General features: G+C 33.8%; 1 protein-coding gene and 1 long non-coding RNA gene across 2 annotated transcripts in view; one reads left to right on the top strand and one right to left on the bottom strand.

Annotated features, from left to right (window-relative positions):
• Positions 1–4,643, bottom strand: part of LOC137654528 (zwei Ig domain protein zig-8-like) — a 57,189-nt gene extending 52,546 nt beyond the window's left edge. Inside the window, exons 1-2 of the mRNA XM_068388237.1 lie at positions 4,544–4,643; positions 3,387–3,547 (exon numbers count right to left, since the gene is read on the bottom strand). Coding sequence (XP_068244338.1) covers positions 3,387–3,547; positions 4,544–4,643 — 261 coding nt within the window. The remainder of the gene's footprint in view (positions 1–3,386; positions 3,548–4,543) is intronic.
• The window catches only part of LOC137654529 (uncharacterized), a 157,524-nt gene that overhangs the window by 15,747 nt on the left and 129,277 nt on the right, over positions 1–12,500 (top strand). The window lies entirely within an intron of this gene.

Genomic DNA, 12,500 nt, shown 5'->3' with positions numbered 1-12,500 from the left:
CATTGCCCTATCAAGCAGCTCAATGCCCCAGAGACTGACCAGATATACATATGATCAGCGCCCAAGCCTCCTCTCCGGCCGAGCTAGGATGAAGGAGTGCCAGGCAATGGCTGCTGATGACTCAACATATAGACCTATAAGCTCTCCAGGATGGTAAGGTTGCAGCGACCAAAGGAACTTAAACATTTTTGTGTGGGACTCTTAACCCCAGTCTGGCAATCACCAGGCAAGGACGCTACCACCAGGCCACCACAACCACCAGGCCACCACAACCACCATTAATGGGGCTTAGGACCATGCCAGCAAATCATATAATCAGTACATAGAATACAGTAACCAATGCTATGACATCAGCAAAACCACTTCAGATAATAATGAAAATGTTTTCATTATATATTCCATTGTAAACTGCCTAGCTAGGAAAAGTCACGTGTCGGTCAAGGATTCACAAGCCTACTGATCTAGAAATAAATAAATAAATTGGTGTTACAAAAGTTCATTGTTTACACATGTATGGAGTGCAGTGACCTTGTCAGTATTTTTTTTCTAATAAATGGCTTTCCACTTTGTCAGATGATTCTCAGTATATCCATTTATAGGAGTATGTGGACGGGACAAAGGCTTTCCAACCTTGTATTTAAACTTGACTTTGTTGTGAATCCTTTTACGTCCATTTCCAAGACTGGTTTTCGTATGCCAGCAAATCCATTAATTTTATGTAAAGAAAAAAAAATCATTTTTTCAGGATTCATTCTATACAATTTAATCACCATGTTGGGATTCTCGTTATTGAACCATTTCGTATTTTTCTTACCTTGAACTAAATTGAACAAAGTAAAATAACCCTATGAACAAATGTTATCAAAGATATTATGTTTGAGCGCTATTGTACCTATTTAAATTGAATTTTTCTACTCCATTTGGCGTCATAGAACATATTTCACGTTTAGTAATTGCCTACTTTCTTTTTTCATTCATCACATATTATTGAATTTTACAAAATAAGTATTATTACAAAACAATGAAAATTATATTTATTTAGCTATACGATATCAAATGTTATAAAGTCCTACCTTTATTTTTTGTACTAAGATAAGTAAAAGGTCATAAATAAGTCCTTGGGGGCGTGAGTGCCAAATCATTTGGAGTCGGCACTGAAAGGGTTAAGAGGAAAGAAAAGTTATCTGGAATAGCTGATGACTTAAAAGCTTATTCTTTAACGAGGTCACCTAATGTATTCGAGACATCCGTGAACGTTCCTTTGCTATGGTGATTCTATTCAAGATGAGATTTATTATTTATTCAGAATATATGCATAAAAATATCCATCAAGGGTCTCTTGAAAGCATAGCCGTTAAACTCGTTAAAAAAATTCATTGCTTTGATATCTTTTATATGCACGAGACCTTGGACCTTGACAAAGAACGGGCGAGTGTGAGAGAGATGGATAATGCATTTTTTAATATATTCATCGCTTGAAAATTGAGAAATCCCATCTAATTATTTAAATATAACAGTCTGGAAGCGTTAGTCACGAGAGAGAGAGAGAGAGAGAGAGAGAGAGAGAGAGAGAGAGAGAGAGAGAGAGAGAGAGATTTCTGACTTCATAGAAAATAGTGAATAGTAAGAGAAATCAGTTCTAAGTTTTTCATATATAAACATAATAAGGTATTAAGATTGAATTCAAGCATATTTTACTGCCAACTAAAAGTATCAAGTACATATATTTTCGACATGACGGTACCGGTCATTCCTTCGATAAGGATTTCGCTTTATTCGAATATAGCATTAGAGGAAAAACAACTACAGATGGACTGAAAGAACAATCTTTCACTTGAGAAATACTGTAATGCTATATATATATATATATATATATATATATATATATATATATATATATATATATATATATATATATATATATATATATATATATATACAGTATATATAAATATATATATATATATATATATATATATATATATATATATATATATATATACAGTATATATAAATATATATATATATATATATATATATATATATATATATATATATATATATACATACATATATATATATGTGTGTATATATATGTATATGTATATGTATATATATGTATATGTATATGTATATGTATATATATGTGTATATATATATATATATATATATATATATATATATCTATACTATATATATATATATATATATATATATATATATATATATATATATATATATATATATATATATATTGAAAAGTTAAAAACATCTTAAAACATGATATAATACCGATGTAAACTACGATTAAATCTCACAGGAAATCTTTCATGAAATATATCGCTATAATTTTTTAAGATTTCAAAGACAGCAATGCATTCTCTGCCATTCAAGTATTTAACTCTGATTAGCGTCTAGGAACAGTACTTACCGTAGTGTCATTTGAAAAAAAAAAAAAAAAAAAAAAACCTATGCGGCTTCAAATCCATATTCAGAAAGTTACTAAAATATGGTTGTATTGATATTATAGTCTTTAAAATGCTTTTATGAGTCGGAATAATGGTAATGACTCATGAAGGGTTCTTTTCTATTTTTATTAAAAAAAAAAAAATCCATTAGTTCCTGAACGTTCTTGGTTACCTACTCGGGAAGATTAACAGAGTATTGACAAGTGTGTATTTTTAAAAGGGAAAAATGGTTCATTAATCAATTGAATACATTACCATACGAATATTGACGTTTTGAGAAAATAGTGATACATTTATTTTTTATACGTCTTTCTTAGCGAACGAGCAATATGTCAAAGAACCTTATTCTTAACCCTGGGTTCAAAGAAATATTGAGGTATCATTCCAGTATGCAAATGAAGATTTTTTTTTTCTTTACTAATGACAAGAAAGCTGTTCGATACCGAGAATCTTATGTAACAGAGGTTAGAAAAATCTAAGAAAATTGTTTCGTGATGTTTGATTTGTCGCTGGGAACAATTTGTAGTTAACAGGCGATAACTTATATAATCTCTAGTTTCGTTGCCGCTATTACAACTCTCTCTTTGAATGGTATGAAAAGGATATAATACAAGACTAGTTTTTCCACAGGCTTATTGACTAAAAACTAGAACGTATACAGAATGCAGTATTAAATGTACTATTTTATCGTGGTACATTATCGTCAACTTTAAAAATTTCTCGGTTTATATAAATGTAAAAATAAGATAAGTAAAAACACCGAATTTTTAAGACCCTCACCTTCGTATGTAGAAGAAACTTTGGCACTTCTACAGAACTGAACATCTTGAAGTAATTACTTAGCGTGTCTTACCACTGTCAGTGCAAGTCTCCCATACGAAAAAAAGACAAACAAAAAGAATGAAAAAAAGTACGTACCTCCAGTTGATGTGTTGTAGAAATTTTGGGAAATCTACAGGGCAAATAGGCAACATCGCCCACGTTCACTTTGACATCAGTGACGGTGTTGTTTTGTAGATCCAGTGGAGGTAACACGTGGCGAATATTCCAGACTGGATCTGCATTGGCGACGACTTCCCCTGGAAAATAGGAAAAATAGGTGTGAATGGAAGCGTGGAGGATAGAGAGTGAAGGAGAGGAAGAGGAAGGGTTGTATTCAATTTCCTTTCCTTTCAAGGGATATATTTTCGAGAGAGAGAGAGAGAGAGGAGAGAGAGAGAGAGAGAGAGAGAGAGAGAGAGAGAGAGAGAGAGAGAGAGAGAAGAGAGAGAGAGAGAGAGAGAGGAGAGAGAGAGAGAGAGAGAGAGAGAGAGAGAGAGAGAGAAATTTCCTTTCAAGGGATATATTTGAGAGAGAGAGAGAGAGAGAGAGAGAGAGAGAGAGAGAGAGAGAGAGAGAGAGAGAGAGCACACACTATCCAGATATAGGACAAAGGTAGCATTCATTTATCGAGACAGAGAGTGAAAGAAAAACCTTGAACAACTATATTCCCATTTCCTTCAAAAAAGTCACCTTTAATCTGAAAAAGAAACAAGATTACAACTGAGCTTTGCCGATGAAGCCTTTTTCATATAGGAAACCTATCTTTCTGACTTTTCATTTTATTTAAAGCTAATAACGTATAGCTAGGTCAAGTGGACCTCTTCATCACTAGTGTAATGTGATAAAAGTCATGAGTTTGAGCCGAGAATATTCTGGACATTCAGCAAATAACAAAAGCCATACCTAAAGACAAATCGCCCTTTGAGAGATCTTTGAGATGATGGTGCGATTTATGAAGAGCAAGGGGACATGGTTCGCCAATAAAAATATATTTGAGAAAAGTGTTACAAAGCCAAATAAACAACTTAATTTGACAAAAAAAAAAAGAAAAAAAAATACTCGACGAATGACATTGCTAATTTTCATGACAAAGGGATAATTTCGGAAAAGCTATATAAGCAGATAAATTCCAAAGACATCAATAACGTAAAAATCCCCAACTCAAATACTAGCATGATGTGTTTGAAGGTGCCAATAACATGGTTTAATTCTTAGCATGACATAGCACAATAGTTCAAAGAATTGCTACTCACCTGATGATTCGTGTTGCTTCTTGAAACGTGCAACAGATGGCAGCACCAGGGATATAAAGGCTGTTGCTACTAACCAGAAGGTATGATGGTGTCGCAGCATCTGTAATTGATAATGAATAATAATAATAATAATAATAATAATAATAATAATAATAATAATAATAATTTAATGATGATGATAATAATAATAATAATAATAATAATAATAATAATAATAACGATAAGGATAATGATAACTCAAACTGTTTTTGGTTGTTGAAAGTTTTCAAAATTATGTTGCCAATAATTTTTTTAAGCAAATATGTTGTATTCAACTTCGAAATATTTTTCTTTTTCTTTTTGAGAGAGAGAGAGAGAGAGAGAGAGAGAGAGAGAGAGAGAGAGAGAGAGAGAGAGAGAGAGAGAGAGAGAGAGAGAGAGAGAGAGAGAGAGAGAGAAGTATGAAGAGCAATCATTGCCAATCTTGAAACTTTATATCATTACCAATTTTAGAACTCTAAAATGTGATATATATATATATATATATATATATATATATATATATATATATATATATATATATATATATATATAATATATTTTTTTTTTTTTTTTTTTTTTTTTTTTTTTTTTTTTTTACAAAAAGAGATTAATCCTTTTAAACCATAGAACACGGTGGTCTCTAAAACCTAAAATCAAGAAATTGGAGCCAGTTAGTCAAATCACAAATACAAACAAGGGCTAACTCCAGTTGGAATCAGTTAACTGAAAATCCAAATATTCCTGTCTCTCTGATTGGGGAGAAAATGTTATTTCTGTGTTGCACATTCAGCAGTGACTAGTTTGTATCAGTTTTTGTAGATTTGCAAAGCCACAGTAAAATCATATAAAACTTTTTCATTTTTATGTTTTTAACAAATATGATTTTTTAATGGGAGTTTTTATTGTAATATATTATAGATTATAATATATTTGATAGTGATGATTAAATAATATACCAGGTATGGTGATGATTAGATTATAATATACCAGAAAAGTGATTTTTTAATCGAAGGATATATTAATTTTCGACTATGGTTTAATTATTTGTAACATGGTAAGAAGTAAAGAACTAATTCACTTCTAAAGTTCAAGAAATTTAAACAGTCGAATTTAAAAAAAAAAAAAAAAAAAAAGTACACATCAATTCACATTTATGTTGACTTTCTTACATAACCTCCATTTACCTGAAAACTATGAACTTTTTCCATTTAAATATATGATTTTCCATGCCAGTTGAACATCAAAATCCCATATTTTTTTCTACTGATCGCAATCTTTTTTGGTTAAATGACGCATGTGTTCATCGCATTAATATTTCATCAAACAATATGCATAACTATTTTACGGGACCTGTCAAAAATGACTGCTAATGTCTAGAAATGCGCGCACACGCACAAGTAACCCTTCTCGCCAGGGGAAGAGAACTCCTTTTCCCACTTACCCCGAGGGACAGGAAGAGCTCAGCGTGACCAAATATACTGTATATATATATATATATATATATATATATATATATATATATATAATATATATATATATATATATATATATATAAATATATATTATATATATACATATATATATATACATATATATATATATAATATATATATATATATATATATATATATATATATATATATATATATATATATATATATATATATATACATATATTATAATATATATATATTATATATATATATATATATATATGTATATATATATATATATATATATATATGTGTGTGTGTGTGTGTGTGTTTGTGTGTATCCAGACACTTGCTCTTCATTATATAGTGGAGATTTTGCCAAGGATAAAGAGAATAAATATACTTCCACTTAGTATTCCACAAACAGCACAGAAGATAATAAACTCTCACAGTAGGTATATTTTTCTTAAGACATTCTGCATAATTTTCAAAGAATTAAAGACGAGGGAAACTGCTTACTCCCATTAAGCATACGTAAACAGTTCGCGAGATAATAGGTCTTCAAGAAGTGGGGTTATCGGTAGCCTATGAGACTCGCCAGATGTTAAAAGGATGTTGAGGACGAAAACGAGGGTTTTCCTCGTAAAAGAGATTAGAAATAAGCAGGAGGGAATATAACCTGGAGATAAGATTCTTGTCTTAAGGCTCGTGTTTCGCTTCGTTTGTTTGGCCACGTTGGTGCCAACAAAGCTTTTCTGCACGTCTGCTATGTTGGCAAATAAATATTCACGGGTGAACTAAGATTTTTTTATTTTCTTACCATGAATTTAACTTTTACTAACGCGATTGCTTGAAATGTTTATTTCTAGGTTTTGCAGGCGTATATTATTAATAGATTTCCGTTGTTTTAATTCTATTCTAGATTAAGTGTTAAGTGTTGGATTAATCACTTTTTTGTACCTTGATTGAGGTTAATAATGCTTTCAAAGTATCCTAAACGATACTTATGAAAATCTGAGTGTTTTATTATATACAGTATATCCAGGTAACTAGTTTTTACACTATCAAATGTATTTCACACAAATATGCAGTATGTAAAACAAAATGGTAATAAAATAATAAGTGAAAGAATTAAATAAGACTGATAGCATGCAGTCATCAAATGCTAAGATTGAATACAAGGAGAATTATATAGTTCAAATAAATACGATATCAAAGAATTCATGAGAAGTATTTATCCTGAATTAATTGATATTTGTGCATGTAAACACAATCAGACTTGACTTTTAATGCCATAATCACGTTTTAAGAAGTCCTAATATGAAACCAATTCCCAATTAAGCCATTCCCACCAAAACTTAAATCAGGCAACTAAAGATACAAAGCAAAATTGAGTCCCTGTAACGATCTTTCGTGACCTCTTCAAAGCTTAATGACCAGAGAACCTTTCGAGGAACTGTTGACCACAAGAGTGAAGGACTTGATAGCCTCCTTAGCTGTAACGAGTGAAATTTTGACGGGGGTGGTTTATTTTTGCAGCCTCTAACGAAACTGGGGGAGAGGGGAAGCCTTAAAGCATTCCAGCTAACGAGAGAGATGATTAAATCTTAAGGGGAGAGACTACACAGAACGTTTGGGGGGAGATGAGAGAAGAGTTTCGTATCACACTGACGTCTTTGTCTTGAAGGAAATGTGTTTAGGGTAAATAACAATACCAATACCCTGTGAGATTTGATTTAAAAGTGACGGGAATTTATTTTTGCTTAACCGTTCTGTAACCTTGTGTGAGCCCAAAGGTCCTGAGAGTAACAGTTACTTAAATGTAAAGGTGTAATTATTGTCTATTTTCCATAGTGTTAGTGTAATTTTTTTCATTAATTGCGAAAATTAAATATTTTCAATAATTAATCTCTAGTGAAACAAGTGATTGTATTGTAAAATTCTTGAATTGGGGTTTTTTCATGAGTCTAAGATCTAGTTCAGAATTAAATTTAGTGATTTCATTTTTGGCATTACTTTTGAATTATTTTTTTATAGAATGCATATATTTTTGTAAAGTGTGTGTTATTTCGATCACCAATAATTAATTCAGTGTTTTGCTCGTATCCCTAACTTAGAACCGAAATAAGAGGCTGATTTAAGAATAGTTCCCATTAAAAATTAAGTGCTCACCCACTTTTGTTTTGAGAGTAAAGAGACCTTTAGATATTCAGTATTATTCTCAGAGCTCGGAGGTATTCTAGTGTATATCAGATTATGTAATATAACGCAGGTGAGTTTGAAGCTTGGGAGTTTACGTAATTCGCTAGTCGTAATATATATATATATATATATATATATATATATATATATATATATATATATATATATATATATACAGTATATATATATATATACAGTATATATATATATATACAGTATATATATATATATATATATATATATATATATATATATATATATATACAGTATATATATATATATAATATATATATATATATATATATATATATATATATATACATATATCTATATATATCTATATAATGTCTTTGTGTGTGTGTTTGTACAGATTCAAGATTTAATTACCCTATTAATGTTTCTGTAAATGCCATATGCCAACGCTGGTACCCCTATATCTCATTTTATAAATACCTATAATATGAAAAAACAATTAACGGAACCTTTACTTTACAAAATTAACATATGCTAATGCTGATTTTTTTAATCACTGTATTGTTGTGAAAAAAAATTAAACAAGAATATTGAGGAAAATTATTTATTGTTTGAAACAGTAGTTCAATCCAGCAAGATAGAATTTCATTCGGAAAATCTATCTCAAATTTAAGCTGGTCCCAAACGAGCGACAGTTCTGTTTAGAGGCGACATTTGGCTTCTGTCTTCTTCCCCGAATGCCAACAGCTGACGTGTGACGCCGCTGACAGTTGACGCTACCGACATTTGACACATCTTCGCCAGACATGTCCGATTCTTTTGAAAGTGCTGGGACTTAAATCGCTTGAAGTGGTTCGTTTTTTAGAATGATTCTGGTGCATATGATTATTTAAAAGTTTGGGTGATTTGATATTTTAATGTAGTACTTCTTTAATAGTGAATTATATATTTTGGTAGTAAATTGTTCCTAAGATTTAATTTTCTTTTACATATATTTTCATTTGTCTTTTTCTTCTCATTATGATTGAATTTAGTGCATGTCTGACAGACAACTATTTACATAAAGAGAGAGAGAGAGAGAGAGAGAGAGAGAGAGAGAGAGAGAGAGAGAGAGAGAGAGAGCATACGTTAGTCGTCATCCGTCATTTAACAATTAAAGAAAGTAGATACAATCATAACATATTCGAAGACAGGAAGACTTCATTAATTTTATCCTCGTCTCACTGGTAAAGAAACAGTCATCTAATATTCACCAGACACTCTCTCTCTCTCTCTCTCTCTCTCTCTCTCTCTCTCCTCTCTCTCTCTCTCTCTCTCTCTCTCTCTCTCTCTCTCTCTGTCTCTCTCTCTCTCTCTCTCTCTCTCTCTCTGAAAGTAAAGCAAAGTTCATTTTCGCACAGACGAAAAATTACATTGAAATTTCTTAGTAATATAAGTCTCTCTTAACCTATGCAATGAACTAGGTACATGATTGCTACTCGGCTGCTGTTGTTCAGAGTAAAACTAAAGACACTCTCTCTCTCTCTCTCTCTCTCTCTCTCTCTCTCTCTCTCTCTCTCTCTCTCTCTCTCTCTCTCTCTCTCTGTGACTGAAATCTTATCCCCGTTCAACTTTTAAAAAATTCCCTGAAACCCCTTTCTATAACATCTAAAAGAAATAAGAGCAATTTCCTTTTCCAGCGTTCGTCAGAAACAGCCGCTTCTTTCTTATTCAAAATCCACAAATCCGTTTTGTTCACTGCTTTTATTTTCATGTTTTCTTGACTATGATTGATGTTTCTATGTTGTCCAGTTCTATTTCATCTTTTTAAACAACTAGAAACACAATTCTCTCTCTCTCTCTCTCTCTCTCTCTCTCTCTCCTCTCTCTCTCCTCTCTCTCCTCTCTCTCTCTCTCTCTCTCTCTCTCTCGGCTATTCTAGGGTCCTTCCTTGCTTGACCCTAGAGTTCTCTTATCATCTTTACATCTCCCCTGTTTTAAACACCTGGTTCAACTCTCTCTCTCTCTCTCTCTCTCTCTCTCTCTCTCTCTCTCCTCTCTCTCTCTCTCTCTCTCTCTCTCTCTCTCTTTTCCATTTCCTTTTTGTTTTTCAACGTACCGTTGGTCTAGGACTTTTCGTTTTTTCTTAATTTTATTTTCCCGGTTTCAAACACTTGAAACCTGTCTCTTTTTCTCCCTTCTCTCTTTCACAAACTCCCTGCCCTTGAAGGACATTGCATTTCCCCTTCGCTTATTTTATTCTGTATATCCTTGCACACGGCTTCACTTTTTTATTCTCTCTCTCTCTCTCTCTCTCCTCTCTCTCTCCTCTCTCTCTCTCTCTCTCCTCTCTCTCTCTCTCTCTCACTTCACCTCCTCTTATCTTTTGCCTGACGCCTTTTCTCCCCAAGATTTTCCGGTAAACATATCTTCTAAAGACCAGAACCTTACATTAACCCCTTCCCCTCACCTTACTTCTCTCTTCCTCTTAGCCCCTCCTAACCCTCCTCTTATGCCCTCTTACCCCCCCCCCTCCCTCTTACCCCCCTTTCCCCTTTTTCCATTCGGGGGAATAGTAGGAGTCATCATTAGTGGCCCTTTTGTAAGGATGCTCTCTCACTTGTGTTCTCTTGGAGATGATTTGCTGTTCTGCGTTTTATCGAGAGTGGGATGCTGGTTCATCTCTTCTTCTTTCAGGCTTTATTCTTGATGCTTTCATATTTTGCGCTTGTTTTTTTTTCGATTTCAGGCTTTGATGGGTTTCATAGAAGAGTGTGTATTGCGAAATATTAGATTGTGCGTGTATATATGTATATATATATATACATATATATACATACATACATATACATACATACATATACCAAAGGCACTTCCCCCAATTTTGGGGGGTAGCCGATAACAACAAGAAACAAAACAAAAAGGGGACCTCTACTCTCTACGTTCCTCCAGCCTAACCAGGGACTCAGCCGAGTTCAGCTGGTACTGCTAGGGTGCCACAGCCCAACCTCCCACATTTCCACCACAGATGAAGCTTCATACTGCTGAGTCCCCTACTGCTGCTACCTCCGCGGTCATCTAAGGCACCGGAGGAAGCAGCAGGGCCTACCGGAACTGCGTCACAATCGCTCGCCATTCATTCCTATTTCTAGCACGCTCTCTTGCCTCTCTCACATCTATCCTCCTATCACCCAGAGCTTTCTTCACACCATCCATCCACCCAAACCTTGGCCTTCCTCTTGTACTTCTCCCATCAACTCTTGCATTCATCACCTTCTTTAGCAGACAGCCATTTTCCATTCTCTCAACATGGCCAAACCACCTCAACACATTCATATCCACTCTAGCCGCTAACTCATTTCTTACACCCGTTCTCACCCTCACCACTTCGTTCCTAACCCTATCTACTCGAGATACACCAGCCATACTCCTCAGACACTTCATCTCAAACACATTCAATTTCTGTCTCTCCATCACTTTCATTCCCCACAACTCCGATCCATACATCACAGTTGGTACAATCACTTTCTCATATAGAACTCTCTTTACATTCATGCCCAATCCTCTATTTTTTACTACTCCCTTAACTGCCCCCAACACTTTGCAACCTTCATTCACTCTCTGACGTACATCTGCTTCCACTCCACCATTTGCTGCAACAACAGACCCCAAGTACTTAAACTGATCCACCTCCTCAAGTAACTCTCCATTCAACATGACATTCAACCTTGCACCACCTTCCCTTCTCGTACATCTCATAACCTTACTCTTACCCACATTAACTCTCAACTTCCTTCTCTCACACACCCTTCCAAATTCTGTCACTAGTCGGTCAAGCTTCTCTTCTGTGTCTGCTACCAGTACAGTATCATCCGCAAACAACAACTGATTTACCTCCCATTCATGATCATTCTCGCCTAACAGTTTTAATCGTCGTCCAAGCACTCTAGCATTCACCTCTCTCACCACTCCATCAACATACAAGTTAAACAACCAGGGCGACATCACACATCCCTGTCTCAGCCCCACTCTCACCGGAAACCAATCGCTCACCTCCTTTCCTATTCTAACACATGCTTTACTACCTGTGTAGAAACTTTTCACTGCTTGCAACAACCTTCCACCAACTCCATATAACCTAATCACATTCCACATTGCTTCCCTATCAACTCTATCATATGCTTTCTCCAGATCCATAAACGCAACATACACCTCCTTACCTTTTGCTAAATATTTCTCGCATATCTGCCTAACTGTAAAAATCTGATTCATACAACCCCTACCTCTTCTAAAACCACCCTGTACTTCCAAGATTGCATTCTCTGTTTTATCCTTAATCCTATTAATCA

The sequence above is a fragment of the Palaemon carinicauda genome, chromosome 15 (genome assembly GCF_036898095.1).
Source record: "Palaemon carinicauda isolate YSFRI2023 chromosome 15, ASM3689809v2, whole genome shotgun sequence".
Taxonomy (NCBI): domain Eukaryota; kingdom Metazoa; phylum Arthropoda; class Malacostraca; order Decapoda; family Palaemonidae; genus Palaemon; species Palaemon carinicauda.
This window is presented reverse-complemented; position numbering and strand designations above follow the sequence as displayed.